This window comes from Panulirus ornatus, chromosome 44 (assembly GCF_036320965.1).
Source record: "Panulirus ornatus isolate Po-2019 chromosome 44, ASM3632096v1, whole genome shotgun sequence".
Classification (NCBI taxonomy): Eukaryota; Metazoa; Arthropoda; class Malacostraca; order Decapoda; family Palinuridae; genus Panulirus; species Panulirus ornatus.
Genome location: NC_092267.1, coordinates 7,534,026 through 7,550,984, shown reverse-complemented (window position 1 = coordinate 7,550,984; position 16,959 = coordinate 7,534,026). Strand labels below are relative to the sequence as shown.

At 36.7% G+C, this 16,959-nt stretch overlaps 3 protein-coding genes across 15 annotated transcripts in view; 2 read left to right on the top strand and 1 right to left on the bottom strand.

The window, feature by feature from the left end:
• The window catches only part of unc79 (UNC-79 domain-containing protein), a 216,704-nt gene that overhangs the window by 155,694 nt on the left and 44,051 nt on the right, over nucleotides 1-16,959 (top strand). For 12 of the 13 annotated variants that reach the window (XM_071687677.1, XM_071687676.1, XM_071687673.1 and 9 more), the window contains 7 exons: nucleotides 1,740-1,829; nucleotides 2,884-3,168; nucleotides 5,637-5,764; nucleotides 5,882-5,990; nucleotides 8,581-8,645; nucleotides 9,813-9,918; nucleotides 16,658-16,757. In XM_071687677.1, the coding sequence (XP_071543778.1) occupies nucleotides 1,740-1,829; nucleotides 2,884-3,168; nucleotides 5,637-5,764; nucleotides 5,882-5,990; nucleotides 8,581-8,645; nucleotides 9,813-9,918; nucleotides 16,658-16,757 (883 nt within the window). The remainder of the gene's footprint in view (nucleotides 1-1,739; nucleotides 1,830-2,883; nucleotides 3,169-5,636; nucleotides 5,765-5,881; nucleotides 5,991-8,580; nucleotides 8,646-9,812; nucleotides 9,919-16,657; nucleotides 16,758-16,959) is intronic. The other variant, XM_071687675.1, reaches the window with a different exon arrangement.
• The window catches only part of LOC139762701 (alkylglycerol monooxygenase-like), a 255,753-nt gene that overhangs the window by 211,163 nt on the left and 27,631 nt on the right, over nucleotides 1-16,959 (bottom strand). The window lies entirely within an intron of this gene.
• Nucleotides 11,424-13,029, top strand: LOC139762702 (dynein regulatory complex protein 9-like). Its single transcript, XM_071687689.1, has one exon. It carries the CDS (start codon nucleotides 11,529-11,531, stop codon nucleotides 12,537-12,539), a length of 1,011 nt encoding a protein of 336 aa, XP_071543790.1. The 5' UTR covers nucleotides 11,424-11,528; the 3' UTR covers nucleotides 12,540-13,029.

Genomic DNA, 16,959 nt, shown 5'->3' with positions numbered 1-16,959 from the left:
TTGCTGTACCCCCTCAGTTAGGAAGCTATCATTTCATATGAGCAGCCCTCTTTTGACCCCAGCTTGGAGTTTTTTCATAGGATGTTGTTTACTAGATCATAAAAATCTAGAAGGTTTATCACTCCAGAGCTTTTCCTTCTTGAATCCATGGTATCTCTCCTTGAAATAGTAGGTAGTAGTTGGTAGGCAGCCACTGACCAGGGAGGTATATTACCAGTACTACCTGCCCAGTTATCAGGAGGGATAGTGATGGCTGTGTAGTGAACCAACACCTCATTGGTTGTCAATTTACACTCCTCTGATCCTTGTAGCTGTCTTTTCTTTCTGCCTCAGTACATGTGGACTGTTGGCATTCTGTCCACAAACATACAGTCTCACCTTGTCACACATAACACTTCACAACACTTAACTCACACAACTTATTCTTCGTAACTTTATATTTTGCTGCAGTGAGTGTTAAGCACTAGCCCTGCCTTTTTGCTGTAGTTAGCGTAAAGCACTAGCCCTACCTTTTGGCCAAATGTTATGGACAATAGATATAAGTAGTAGGTAGGAAACCTTAGGTGAGAGTATTAGGTAGAAGTATTAGGTTAGAACATTAGACAGGAACATTAGGAAGACACATTAGGTAGAGGTTGGTAGGAACATTTGGTAGGATCCTCTGGAATCACTGCTGTAGAGTTGCCTTCTACCAGTAAGCCACTAAAGACTAAGAAGCTGCAATGGAGTTCACCACTTATCAAGACTCTTTCATCATGGCCACTCCCTTGAGGGAGTTCCCAGAAGGAAGGTGAGGGTCGAGATATAGATACATAGATAGATAGCTTATGCCAGTCAGGTACCCCTCTGTCTGTTCTTCACAGCTACTTTTCAGTAATCATTTTGTGAATATTGGTTCCACATTGGCTGTTTTCTCCTCCTTTAGAACATTCCCCTCTTTGAAAAAGATTTCATACATCGTCAATAGTTTAATGAGGTTCTTCATAAGGCTTCATCTTCATCTTCATCTTCTTCATAAGGCTGTTGACTTCTACTGGAATATATTTCAATATTTCGTGAGGCATGTTGCCCTTCCCTGGCTTTCAATAGTAGCACTTTTGGGTCTTCAGGGGGTAACATGCTCTGAAATATTATATTCAATTCTTAACATATTTTGTCTTTTATCAGTAAGTTTCTTCTGAGCTTCTTAATCTAAGAATTTGGACATATACTTTTAATTTGTCTCTTATAAATTTGTGATATAGTTTTGGTTTGCCTCATCATCTTCATACCTCACTTGTTTCTTTCTTGTTGCTCTGATGTAGTCATTTCTGACCCTCTTATATCTTTCACATTTCCTATATTTCCCCAAAGTTTACTCTCTACATCAATGTTAAATAGTTCTCTCAATTTTCTTTTGCCCCTCCCTTATCATTGGCTCTTTCACAAAATTTGATAGAGCTTTGCTCTTTCTTTAGAATTTGGATATGAAATTTAGCTTCCCAATCTGTTTCCTAGAATTAAGTATTTAAAATCAGTATTTTTTTTTTTTTTTTTTTTATTAATACCTCTTGCCTTTCCCTGCAACTCAGCTCAGCTTATTTTGGCACCATCTTTGTTGCTTTCCTGTGGACCTTCTCTGTTAGCACTTTGTGCCTCTTAAAGTGTACATATAGACAGATGGATAAAAAGCTGTCCTAAACTAGCTGTAGTGAATTCTTCCTAAATAATATTTCTATATTGTGGGCATTTACTTGCAGAAGGGTTTAGACCCATTGAGCACCAGAACCGTGTAAAGTATGGCAACTCAGACATGTCATCAAGGGAACGTTTGCTGCCTGTTGGATTAGGTAATATCAATTTTCCTTCATTCTTTATATGATAACCTTCAGCAAATCATTAGGTACTTCAGAAGTAAGCATTGATTTAACTATTTCATGTTTCCTCATTAAGTGAATATCAATTTTTTTTAACTTCTCAATATTTCATGGTTAATGCAAATAGCTGTACAGAAATACAATGTTTCATTTAGTGACTGAATGCATATGACTGTGTATTATTACTGGATCATTGTAGCAATGAGGTAGACTTTGTTCACTTCACAGTGGATGAGAGTTCATGATCAGAATGTGTGTCAGCTTTGGTAGAAATGTAGGTTTTGAAGAATGAAAATTTATTTTACTATTCATTGTAAATGACTAAAGTGCAGTTACTACATTCATTATACATCCTTGTCTCTCATAGGGTTAGTGAAAAGATTCTCTTTCTGGCATATCCAAAGGCTTTTCTTTTCAAGCCTCTTATTTCCAAGGAGTATGCAGTTTGGGCAGATGCCCTTTTGAAATCAGATGCGGTGTTAAAGCTTTCCCTTGTGTCCTTTCCATATGAGTTGCTTCCAGCATAAATCTTTCTGCCACCAAAACTAGTTAATTATTACTGATGTAGATATCTCCAGTTATAGAAGTGGGAGTAGTTTCAAAAGATGTTTCATCCTTAGACTGGAATCATTGGCACTAAATTCATCTTTTTTCCCTTGCACATCTGTGAAAAGTTCTGAAACTAGTCAGTTTTCAGGGTTAAGTGGAATAAACCTTGGTGCAAGGGACTCCTTCAGCTGTTCCATACTCCTTGGTTGATACCTCAGGTTCTTCCGAAGAACTTAAATTTTTTTTGCAGGACTTCAACCTTCAGCTGATGATAATCATAAGTCAGTGATTAGGTTTTATGCATTTAATTCATCCAGTGTGAATACCTAGTGTATAACAGGTTATAGATGAGGATACATTAGATTTACCTTCCCTTGCTGATATGAAATATAGTCAGGATTTTCATTCTCAAGCACTACATTGATGTCATAGGTCTTGTTAGTAAGTAAGACTTTAATAGTATACCTAATCCAATCAGCTGTAGATAAATGTGGGACCACTGAGTCAGGATGCAATCGAGATGATGATGCCGAGCTTAAGACTGGCAAAGCTGTTCTTCAGGAAGTGCCCAGGAAGGAAGAGATTGCTATTGCAGAGGTCACTGTTGAGGAATCAAGCATTTATGATCCTTCAGTCATTGAAGCTGTGGTTGCAAAGGAATCTAGGGTGGTACAAGATTCTCAGGGAGAAACGGTTCATCCATCACATATTCATCACCGCTCACCCCAGTCTCCACTTTCAATGATGGACCTGATGACTCTTGGTAAGTGGACTCATCAGGTTTTCTCTTTTGAATGCAGAAAATCAAGTTAATTTAGAGCCTTTACATACCTGACACAACCCGTAAAATTGAGAATGAAGTGGTGGTGATAGATATTATACAAAAATTTTTGGACTGTTAATAGCTGGGCAAGTGAGGCATAGTTTACAGATTAGAATATATTAATCGTTATATATACAGAGTAACTTGGAACGATGTGGTATACCGGGGTCGACATGCTGTCAATGGATTGAACCAGGGCATGCGAAGTGTCTGGGGTAAACCATGGAAAGTTCTGTGGGACCTGGATGTGGAAAGAGAGCTATGGTTTCTGTGCATTATTACATGACAGCTAGAGACTGAATGTGAACGAATGGGACCTTTGTTGTCTTTTCCTAGCGCTACCTCGCACACATGAGGGGGGAGGGGGTTGTTATTTCATGTGTGGCGAGGTGGCGATGGGAATGAATAAAGGCAGACAGTATGAATTATGTACATGTGTATGTATATATGTATATGTCTGTGTGTGTATATATATGTATACGTTGAGATGTATAGGTATGTATATTTGCGTGTGTGGACGTGTATGTATATACATGTGTATGTGGGTGGGTTGGGCCATTCTTTCGTCTGTTTCCTTGCGCTACCTCGCTAACGTGGGAGACAGTGACAAAGCAAAATAAATAAATAATTAATATTATTTATTTATTCATTTATTATACATAATCGCTGTTTCCCTAAGGAGTTCCTTCCCCTCCTTTACGGGGCTCCACTTGTGACCAGAGGTCATAAAGTTTAAAAATGCCACATGTGTCTGATTGGGGAAAGCGTGTGGAAACTGACAAGTAAGTCTTTGATATCCCTGGGGGATAGGAGAGAAAGAATACTTCCCACATAGTCCCTGCAGGTTGTAACGGGTGACTAAAAGGGGAGGGAGCTGAGGGCTGGAAATCATCCCCTCCAGTTTTTTTTTTCTACTTTTTCAAAAGAAGGAACAGAAAAGGGGGCCAAGTGAGGATTTTCCCTCTTAGGCTCAGTCCTCTGTTCTTAATGCTACCTTGCTAGCGTGGGAAATGGCAAAGATGTATGAAAGTATGTATGAACGATATAAACCTTATCTCACCTTCCTCCCTGAGGAGTGCCTTCCACTCCTTTATGGGGCTCCACAGCTTGTGACCACAGGTCATAAAGTTCAAAGATGTTATATGTGTCTATTTGGGGAATGCATGGGGAAACTGACACATAGGTCAATGATATCTTCATTATGGTAGTTACATCATGGACATGAACAATCTCTAGATGTGCAGAATCAGAGTTTGTTAGGTGATGACCAGAACATAGATGAGAAAGGATACCTTATACATGTGTTGGGAGTGTGGTTTCAGATAGTTGTATGTCACATTGAATGGTAATTAAGACTTAGTTGAGTGGGCAGTTATTTAGAGCTTGTTAGGTCACTGTGGTCACTGCTTTGTCAATTTTCTTTGTTGTGGGTGGTGGGATCTGATTATAGATTGCTGAAGTGTAATGGAAGGATAAGCTTTTTATTTTCATTTGTGGTTTAGCGGTTAGTGGGAAGATAGTTGGAGGGATTAAAGTAGTCTCCTTTCTTTAGAGTAGGCTGCACCAAGAAAGAAAAGTCTGAGTTTTTTAGGCTGTCAAACATAGGCAAGTAAGGATCAGAGCTAGCTCAAAAGCACATCCCCATTAGGACTTGAGGGGGTAGCCATCTTGGCCATATGCCATATTGACCTGGAACTGGAAGAATACACAGAAGACCTTGCACAAGGAAAATGTAGGTGATGCCAAAAGTTCAGTGGGAGGAGAAGGGGACTGATGATTGAAGCAGAATTATCCAAAGCTGAATTAAAGGAAAATAAGGAACAAAATTGAGCAGTCTCATCAATTGGTGAGTTAGGTATGGATCGATCAGGTCAGAAGAGAGGAGGAAAGGCTTTTAGAGAGATGCTTTTGGTTAAGAACCAGACATACTTGTCAACAGAAATTAAATCAGCTCACCTTTTTTTTATGAAGGTGTGTTTGACTTCACAAAACACAGCTTTGCAGTGATTCCAAGCAGAAGTGAAAGGGTAATGGAGGTCAGAGAAAAAGTACTTTCATTGCTTGGTATGTTCTGTCTCTGATATGGCAGATATCGGAGCTTGAGTGATCAAACTATGATTTGGGAAGAAGAATTTATAAGATGGGTCGTAGGACTCCATTCCATGATGCAGGTAGAAAAATATTTTGTGAAAAAGTAGACAATACCCAGTCTGAAACTTCTTTTATTAAAGTCTTTAAAAATCTTAAATCATGTGTTATATTTTCCTACTTTCCATATATCCATATCATTACTGTGGAGTAGTTACCTTATGTATTTTACCTTTTTACCAGTAAGTTTATAAGCTGTTAAAACAATTCATTTTCAGATTAAGATAATTATTTATCGATTTTTGTACTCTTATATTAAGGATCACCAGTTGAGCTTGATGGTCAGATGAGCACAGCTATAGATTCACCAAATACAGAGGTGCAGTCTCCTCCAGATGCTCTAGAAATACCCACACCAGAAAGGCTTCTACCAGTTGGCGGGGAAAAGGTATGATATCCTGCCATGATATTGGTTAGAGTCTTAGTTGTGGAACAATTTACTATATTTGATAATAAAAATGATTAGATATTCATTCTAACTTTTATTTTTCTTGCTGTTGTACAGATGACCCCAAGTAAGAAGCATGAAGACAGTCAGCCAGGATCTATTCTAGAACGAGTTTGGCAGGCATTTGGAGGCTGGGCTAATGGAAGCAAGAGCAGCAACCAGAGCAGTAATATATCTTCACATTTGTATTATTTTGTGAATGAGAGCAAGGTTATTAGGTACAGTAGGGTTGAGGGACAAGTTAATTGGGAGGTAAGTTTGAATGGAGAAAAATTGGAGGAAGTGAAGTGTTTTAGATATCTGGGAGTGGATTTGGCAGTGGATGGAACCATGGAAGTGGAAGTGAGTCACAGGATGGGGGAGGGGGTGAAAGTTCTGGGAGTGTTGAAAAATGTGTGGAAGGTGAGAGCATTATCTCGGAAGGCAAAGGTGGGTATGTTTGAAGGAATAGTGGTTCCAACAATATTATATGGTTGTGAGGTGTGGGCTATAGATAGGGTTGTGCGGAGGAGGGTGGATGTGTTGGAAATGAGTTGTTTGAGGACAGTATGTGGTGTGAGGTGGTTTGATCAAGTAAGTAATGAAAGGGTAAGAGAGATGATATGTGGTAATAAAAAGAGTGTAGTTGAGAGAGCAGAAGAGGGAGTATCGAAATGGTTTGATCACATGAAGAGAATGAGTGAGGAAAGATTGACAAAGAGGTATATGTGTCAGAGGTGGAGGGAACGAGGGAAGTGGGAGAAAAAACTGGAGGTAGAAGGATGTAGTGAAAAAGATTTTGAATGATCGGGGCCCGAACATGCAGGAAGGTGAAAGGTATGCAAGGAATAGAGTGAACTGGAACGACGTGGTATACCGGGGTCAACATGCTGTCAATGTTTTGAACCAGGGCATGTGAAGCATCTTGGGTAAACCATGGAAAGTTTTGTGGGGCCAGGATGTGGAAAGGGAGCTGTGGTTTCAGTGCATTATACACGACAGCTAGAGACTGAGTGTGAACGAATGTGGCCTTTGTTGTCTTTTCCTAGCACTACCTCACGCATGTGTGGGGGGAGGGGGTTGTCATTTCATGTGTGGTGGGGTGGCGACATGAATGAATAAAGGCAGCAAGTATGAATTATGTACATGTGTATAATGTACATGTCTGTGTATGTGTGTACATATATATATATATATATTTATTTTTTATATTTATTATACTTTGTCGCTGTCTCCCGCGTTTGCGAGGTAGCGCAAGGAAGCAGACGAAAGAAATGGCCCAACCCCCCCCACACACATGTATATACATACGTCCACACACGCAAATATACATACCTACACAGCTTTCCATGGTTTACCCCAGACGCTTCACATGCCTTGATTCAATCCACTGACAGCACGTCAACCCCGGTATACCACATCGCTCCAATTCACTCTATTCCTTGCCCTCCTTTCACCCTCCTGCATGTTCAGGCCCCGATCACACAAAATCTTTTTCACTCCATCTTTCCACCTCCAATTTGGTCTCCCTCTTCTCCTCGTTCCCTCCACCTCCGACACATATATCCTCTTGGTCAATCTTTCCTCACTCATTCTCTCCATGTGCCCAAACCACTTCAAAACACCCTCTTCTGCTCTCTCAATCACGCTCTTTTTATTTCCACACATCTCTCTTACCCTTACGTTACTCACTCGATCAAACCACCTCACACCACACATTGTCCTCAAACATCTCATTTCCAGCACATCCATCCTCCTGCGCACAACTATATCCATAGCCCACGCCTCGCAACCATACAACATTGTTGGAACCACTATTCCTTCAAACATACCCATTTTTGCTTTCCGAGATAATGTTCTCGACTTCCACACATTCTTCAAGGCCCCCAGAATTTTCGCCCCCTCCCCCACCCTATGATCCACTTCCGCTTCCATGGTTCCACCCGCTGCCAGATCCACTCCCAGATATCTAAAACACTTCACTTCCTCCAGTTTTTCTCCATTCAAACTCACCTCCCAATTGACTTGACCCTCAACCCTACTGTACCTAATAACCTTGCTCTTATTGACATTTACTCTTAACTTTCTTCTTCCACACACTTTACCAAACTCCGTCACCAGCTTCTGCAGTTTCTCACATGAATCCGCCACCAGCGCTGTATCATCAGCGAACAACAACTGACTCACTTCCCAAGCTCTCTTATGGCTCTATATGTATCTCTGTTTGTAATTTCGCATAATGTATGTATGTTTAGACAGCTTCTGCCTCTATATATATACATACTTAATATACTGCTTATACATACATAGTTAACCTCTTTCTTCAGTAATTCACTTTCTTAAATCTTATTTTTTCCATTGTAGATACATCTGCTTCACTTAGATTGTTCCATTTAACCACTGCCTCATTACCATAGAAGTATTTCTTCTTCTTTATGGAGATTAGCTATCTCCTGTTGGTAGTTGGGGATGCCACCTGTACTAAGTGCAGGCAGTATCATGAGCAAGGGTAGGTTACTATATGGTTTCTAGTTCTCAGTAAACAAACAAGAGCTGGCCTTACTGGTGCAATGGAGGTCAAGGGCAAAAACCTGATAGATATACCCAAATTAAGATAGTTATGTTAACTTCAAATAATCTTGAAATTGTGAAATGTTTCAGTATATTCTCTGTTAAATGGCATGAAATATTTTACTTTTAATCTTTTTTACGTGAAAAAAGTTCCTGATGTTATGGGTTCCGAGATAAGTAATACAAATATGCTCAATGATTTACAGGTAGTGATTGTGAGCTGATGGAGGTAGTAGCACATAAGGAGTCACACAAATCACTAAAACAAAAGGTAAATTTTAGCCTACATGCATGTATTTGAAGTATAATTATGAAAATGTAATTGATATACGAGTGATAAATGTTACAGTATCTGTCAGACATTGAGATATGGAGACTAATGATCATTAGGCTCTTTGAGACCCAGCAGGATAGCATGCATCAGCAGCAGCTCAAAATATTTGCAAAACATATAGCATCAATAACTACCAAACTGCTGCTACAATTGGCTTCTACCACTGTTTGTAATGTCAGGCTTTGCTCATTGCATTATGGCATCTTAAATTTGGCTTGTCAGTGGTTATATCTCACTATTGTACTTAATGAAATTCAACTTAAAGCAATTTAGAATGATGAAGATGGAAAAAAACAAAAAACAGAGTAGACTACAACCATCATATAAGGAGATATAGGTTACAGGAATTCTGTGGAAAGGGTTTTTTGACAAAGTATTGTATATATCTCCATGACTTAAGCTGTATATATTTAAGTTCATCATAAGCAAGGCAAATTATATCTTGGTGAATATTACAATTGCCTTCAGTTACATAAACAAGTTGATGAGGAATATATTTACAATTTTTGTTTAACCTAACCTAGTAGATGTATTTGAAGGTGGATCTCCTCTACTGAAGAAACACAAATGGATACTTGAGAGCATCTAGTGAAATATATAGAAAAGGAAGCCATAACTAAGGAGAGTAAGTAAAGGAGAGGAAAGCCCTTTAATTACCCATCCCAAAGGAACCAAAGATAATAGGATTTCTCAGACTTGTTAATGTAAACCTAAGCAAAAGACTTCAGCAGATCCTAAATTAGAACATGTACCCCTATACAGTAAGGACGGGTGAAACCCAAATAATTTGAAGTGTATCAGTTTCAGGTACATTGCTGATTGAGTAAGAAAGTTATGTTTCCCTTTCCACCATTACTTTTGTTTGAAACATGGTTATAAATAATTACAGTACTTAAATGATTAAGCACTTAAATAATTAAGTACTTAAAAATATTTCTATGCCAAAAAATTTTCAGTTAAATTCCTAGCACTTTGGATAAAACATGAAGTAGTCTGTGACACTTGAGAATATTGTTTGTCCATTTCTAACTCTACCTCTCAAAAGTGTGAAAGGTAATCATGAATGGAAAAACAAAAAACTACATCCATCATTGTCTTTCCCAGGGTATGGCTGGTCAGACAGTCCCAATGGATAAGCAAGATCAAGTGAATACTTCCACAGAAGAAACAACTGATACATCTAATTCTGGCACAACAACAAGTAACTTAGGTATGTAAACTGTGATATGTAAAGGAGTACAAACTAAACTCATTCCTATTGTTTTATGCTGGATAGCCCCTGAATTCTCTTCATAGATGTGCTTACTAGCCCATGCTATTTTCCTTTTTGCCTGTTTTATATGCTTATCTGTAGGTTCTTTTTCACCGAATGTAAGATCATCCATGCTATCAACTATATTCTCATACATATGAAGTCAGTTAGTTATCGGATGCACAACCATTTTTCTACATTACTTAACCAACATATACCCACCCTTTTATATTCACTGCTGAGATAGTCAATTGGATGTTAGAAATAGATATTGAGTGATTGTGGTTGTGTAATGTCACCACAGTTTTTTGATGGTTTTGCATATGGGGCATTACATAAGATGAGAGCAAGGTAAAGTGATAATGGTGTACTGGTTAACAATGGGAAGACTAATTTTTGAAAGAGACAGGCTTTTACCATGTAATATCAGTTTTAATTGCACACTAGGAGTTATGGATGAGTTTAGTTATCTGGGAGGATGATGGAAGAATCTATGGCATTGTATATGCGAGGGAGGCATGTACAGAAAAGGATAAGTGGAAACTCTTCCTTAGAATTCCCAGAGGGAATGGGCATCAGAGATATAAATAGCTGGATAAATAGATGACAGTGAAAAAGCCAGTGTTGGGAGTAGAGTCCTGAAAGGGAGAAAAAGTGGAGGTGTAATGAAAGCTCTAGTAAACAAGGTTTTAACCCTTACACTGTGGCACTCTTGAAATCTGATGAACACTATGTGGTGGAGGTTTTCAAATATTAAGAAATAAATACATCTTAATTATCCCAAATTGGATGATACTTAATTCTATATGAAAGAAAGGAGATTGGAAAATTATGTTGACCCACAGTCGAGCCTTACTTCTAACATAACCTTGCATCACCAAACCTATTTAGCCAAACCAAACCAAGCAAAAGGCATAAATAAATTTCATTCTATTACTTTATTGTATTCATGTATCAATGTGAATTTTCTGAGAGTCACTGTTCAGAGGGGAGTTTTCAGGGGTGGAGAAATGGCTTGATGCAGTAACCAAAAGGTCAGTTACCAAAATTTCCCTATGAACTTCAAAAAGTATGTAAACCGAGCTTAAAACTGCTGTATAGTTTAACATTCGTATGATTATTATCTATCAATAGATACTTTTTATGTTAAATAATATCATGTAATATTTTAAATGTATATGGTATAAGAGTTGCAATGAAATGTGATTTTTTTTACTGAATTCACTTAGGTCATTTATATTTTTATATTTTGAAAGATATGTGTGGATTGGTCAAGTCATATACAGTACAGGGTATTTATGGTCTGTTTTGTTTTTGTGCCTAGTAAATAAAGTAACTACTCTGTGTCATAAATACCTCTATAAATCAGTTTATTTTCTGATTCATTTATTTGTTTTAGTTTATCATAACATGAGTTGGTTGTTATCCATTTTCTTTCGTGCCAATATGTGGTTGCTATGGAAACTAACCCTGTTGACAAAACAACTATTCATTATCACAGCATATTAGTGACTGTACCATACTCTGTTTCCTCTTAAACCATTTTTCTGTAATCCAGCAGTATATAAATGGATACTGATGAAAAGAAGCTAGATCCTAATACTGGAATTTTGTTTAGTAAAATTATCAAGAAAGCTGCTCTAAGAATCCAGGTTATACAAGAACTTTTGCCAAAACAACCTCTCCAAGCTACAGCTGTAGATGAAGCTGACTTGACTGAGAATGAAAATAATGATAAAGTTCAGGATCTTGAACTCAGGAAGCTTCATGATGATCTTGACTCAATAGAAAAAATCTTACTAGAATTATCTGATGAACTGATTAAAAATCAAACCTTTACTTGCTTAGAAAAATATATTTCACATGAGAAAGAAGATCAAAAGAAGAAGGCAGATTTTATTGCCATGTATCAAGGGCAAAAATGGAAAGCTAAGCATTTTGAGAAGAGCAATAAGTTACAAGGCCTTCAAAGGGACCTGAAAAGTGCTAAACAGGATACTTTGAAGTTGATTCAAGAAAAAGATGAAGATATTGCAAACCTGCTGAAGGCAATAAGTGATGCTAAACGACTAAATCCAACAAGAGAGGCATATGAGAAAAAAGTTGCCAAGGTCCAAATTGAGAATCTTCAGTTTCGTATAGAGCAAGAGGAACAAAGTATTTGTAAGGAAATTGCCAGTGTTGGCCGTGAAATTCCCCAGGAGATACGGGTGCATGATGCACTAACTGCCTTCTTGAAAGAAAATTGTGCTAAACTTGAATCTAGAATACTGGAATGGGAAGAAAAATCTAGAATAGACACTCAGAAGAAGAGGGAGGAAGTAGCTCAGTGGCAAGAAGAAGTTGAAAACAAGAAACGTAATTTAGAAGAATTGATAAAAAAATATGATGAATACTGGAGTGTTGTAAAAGAATATGAAGCTGAGCAAGAGATGGAACGACTAAAGAAAGAAGAAGAAGATCTGCATCACAAAGCGGCTTCCAAGATCCAGGCATGGTGGAGGGGTTGCATGGTTAGGCGAGGAATGAGCTCTGGAGCAAAGAAGAAAAATAAAAGGAGTAAATCATCAAAAAAGTGATTCTTGCTCCTATAAAAATATAGAATTTTATTGGTGAAATACATTTAGATAGAGGATTGAATTACATGTCCATAGATTAGTCACTTGTACTAATGATTCAGCTATTAATAGGAAAGTGATAACATGATACTATTTTGAAGTGTTTTAATCCAGTTCATGCAGTGTATACAACACTTGTCTTTCTTGAAAACTGAATGATGTTTATGTTTTTGTGATTATTTGGTTATTCAGACTTTAGTATCCCTTTCTCAGACATTCCTTCAAATAATCAACTGTATATTTTGAAATTATGTATCTGCTTAACAATAAAGCTTTGACAATGTATATGAAAAGATGTCACATTTGTTACACAGTAAGGACCTCCAAATATGATCAGCATATTGAAGATATTTATATATTTTGATGAATGGTGACTGTTAAATTAATCCTTATACATAAGGATCATCTTCTTCCATTCACCTCCACATCCAAAATCACATTATTCAGCTGCTAAACATATTCTTATATAGTACCTATGCATCAGACTCTCTCTCTCTCTCTCTCTCTCTCTCTCTAATACTAGTCATTGCACTACCAAAGAAATTTGATACATGCCTAGAATAACTACAAAAGTATTAAAAAATTACTTTTTATGGTTGAAGTAGGTCCCAAATGAGCCTAGAATTAATAACTACATAATGAGCTTATTGACATGAAAGAAAATGGCATTATTCTTCAAACAAAGCAAGCGGGGAGCACTATGTGCTAGCCCTGCATTTTAGGCAAATTTCAACCTAAGTACTTCTCTCTAAGAAAAAACAGGAAATGCTGATGGAAATAACGGAGTCACAGAGAAGAGAGTAGATGAGGAAAAAGCAATGCAGAACATGAAACATATCTAAAAGTTTTATTTGCATACATAGTTAAAGTACAGTACCTTAAAGTGGGAAATTATTATTTTAAGAATAGCTCCAGAAGAAATTGGGAAATACTGATCAATCAGTATAAGTCAGTTTTCAGTGAGAAATGGAGATTTAGATGATGAGATATTTGGTCACTTTGACGATCATGCCCTTGTAAAAAGAGATATAACTGAAACAACATGTCAACTTCTGGAGAGCTTACCAATAGGAACGAATGGAATTCCAGATATATTTCCAAATAAGACAAGAAAGACAATTGCATAACCTCCCCATAATGTAAATGAGGCAGAGATCAGACCAATCCAACATAGCAGATATGCAAAGAAATTGCATACACAAGACCATTGCACAAATGTCAGCCTAACATTGCATATAATTCAAATATAAGAGAGTGATAAATTAGTATATTTTGGAACATCTTGTTAACTATTATCTCATAAGACCAGCAAGAATTTGTAGCATGTAGGTATAAAGTATGTAAATGCTACTGCTGTTTCACTATAATGCCATGTGCAAAACCTGAATGCAAGGGAAAAGAATGAAAACTTTTTCTGGATTTTGCAAAAGCATTTGACAAAATAACTTAAGGAGTACTGTTTAAAACAATGGCAAGCCAAAAATATTAATGGAAACTAGGAAAGTGGATCAAAGAGTTTTTAGAAATCTTCACTGTATACTTTTTTTGTATATTTGGCATAAAAAGGGAAAAATAAAATCTTCCTACAGAATATCTCTGTAACAAATATTACTGAACCAATTTTCCCAGAAGAGTAGTGTATTATACAACTAACATAATAAAAATGTGCTCAAGTATATTGACATATTGGAAGATGATACCATGAGAGAGATTAATCAACTCGAGAAAATTCAGCTCCAGGTTCAGATGGCATTCCAGCCATCTTCCTCAAGAAGACAAAAACAATGATAGGAAAACTAGTCATAGTACTGATGAGGTAATACCTGAAAAAAAGCAAAATTGCAGACATAAATAATTTGGTATATATAGCACCAGTACACAAAGGAGGATCCTAGGCTAATACTTAAGCAGTGCAGGCCAGAAAGATTGATTTTATATGTTATAAGAGCCTTTGAGCAAGTGATAAAAGGACAGGCAGTAGAAAAGCTGATCAAGAGCAACTTCATAAACAAAGGCCAACATGGATCTGTACCTGGAAAAAGTATGCAAATCCAGTTACCATCACATTTTATGGACACAGAAAAGTTTAATGCACAAAAAGGGAAAGCATGCTCTTTTCCTCAATTTTGCAAAGGTATTTGACAAAGTACACCACAGAATTTTACAAGAGAGTGTAGTTAAACAAGATTAAAGGCAATATAGAAAGATGGATTAAGGATTATCATAACTAACAGAGAGTTTGAAATAGAAAAGAGTACCATATCTCTTGGTCTCATGTCTCTTTATATTAATGATATCAAACATTAACAGAAAAGTTGGAGAAAGCAAAGTCAGGAGCTTTGCTGATGACACCAGAGTAAGTAAAACAGTTGGGATGCAAAATAACTTAAATACAATATACAAGTGGGCAGAAATAACCTTGATGGAATTTAACAAAGAAATATTCGTACAAAAATGTTAGGGAAAAGTAAGATATATATTAGTGACACCCTATAGATATAGATAGATAGGTAGACACCCTGTACTGAGAAGACAACACTTATTGGGCCAAGTACTTTGTGGCCTGATTTTCAGAACTTTCGCTTGAAAGAAAATTGTTAATGAAAATATTTAATGTATATGTTTGCTGTCTAACAAACAGAAATACACACGTTAAAGAATATTTCAAGAGCAAAATTAAATGGAAAGAATGTATGAAATATCATGAAAGGCTAAAAAAATCTGGAACTATCTAATCTAAAAGAAGAGAAAGATATACAGTAATATATGTGGTATAAAGGAAAATGTACTGAACCTAAAAACTTGTCAATAACAAGAAATATACAGTTATTGAATCTTCAAAAGTACCATGAAACATACCAAAAATGAATCAACCAAAAATATACTGTAAACACAGCTAGGATGCTTGAACAGCTGTTCAGCATACTACTGAAGAATTATGAACCAAGCATGGATCATCTATAAAAACACTGAAAAGAAACAGGACATTTGGTCAAAAGCATTCCTAAATGAACTCAGAATAGTAATTATGTAATGTACTAGGCAGAAGAAAGGAAGACTTGCAATAAATGCCAAGTGCTAGCCATGCCATTTTGGCAAAACCTTATTGAAAATTCTTGCATGCAGGTAAGCACTCTCTAACAAGGCAAAACAGAGTAAAGAAATCTGCAATAATACCTTGGAATATATGTAAAGTTTCCAAATGAATATGCATGAGAACCCATCATGAAAGATGAAAGATAATTCAGTGTACTACCAAGTGAAATAGAAATATGCATGCAACATGTACTGTACACAATATTTAAAACTACTTAGTGAATAAGAAATATGCATGCAACACATACTGTACACAAATATGTAAAATTTGTTCCCAGCCCTGGGATTGTAAACTCAAGTGGACTCATGAAACATATTTCTTGGGGTCTTGAAGCTATCAAGACTTTTCCACACCTGTTAAGTCATGTTTGTCAATGTATATTTTGAAAAGTTTTTTAGCCTGAGTTGTTTTACCATGTTTCTTATATTCAGTAACCCAAGTCCCCTCAGGAAAGTAAAAAGAAAAACCACAGTAGTCATAAATGAGAACTGTTTTAGGGCTGGAACCTATTGAAATGCATAGATACAGTATTTATGCGTGAAGAAGGTTTGAATGAACCACTGTGGTGTACAGCAAGACAAGGTATGAATAGCATAGATGAAAATATTTCACCAAAATATTGAAGATATTATGGATATGTATTACCTGAGATAAGCTTTATTCCCCAGTACTGTTAGGGTAGGATATTGCACTTCATTTTTTCCTGTATAATAATTTCTATGGAAAGCTAACATGTTTGTTTGGTACATATGTAGATGTTTACATGGGTTGCATATTATGTCTGAGAAATCATGCAGATCCACACAGTAGTGTTAGCAGTGAATGAAACATTAGTTTTCTTACTTATGATTTTTTTCGGGGCCATTTAGAAAAGCTCATGTGTATGTATTAATGCATTTGTGCATGGAAGCTAGTGATTATATTATTCTGAAGTTGATTTTTATATTGTGATTATCTTGATAATCATATTGTTGCTGTTTAGGTCCAGGTGATGTCTGCCTTGGTAAAGGTGGTATGCGTAGCAAGAGTCAGCCTGTGTCTGCAGAAAGTGTGGATGAAGGTCTCAAGAATGGTTATCGATGGTAAGTTCTAGAGTTGATAGCACAGAATCATAGTCCTCTGTTTCCTCTTACATAGACTTCAGTACATTTAGATAAGAGTATACTTTCATTTTGCTTAAGATACTCATATTTACAGCTCTTAGTATTAGAATTACTATGTCAATGAACAGTTCAGAACTGATACTTTTTTACTTTTTATTAGTTTGGATTATGAAAAAAAATC

Bases quoted from the DNA above. Each gene is read 5' to 3' on its own strand.
- LOC139762702 (XM_071687689.1), top strand. From the start codon at position 11,529: ATGGATACTGATGAAAAGAAGCTAGATCCTAATACTGGAATTTTGTTT.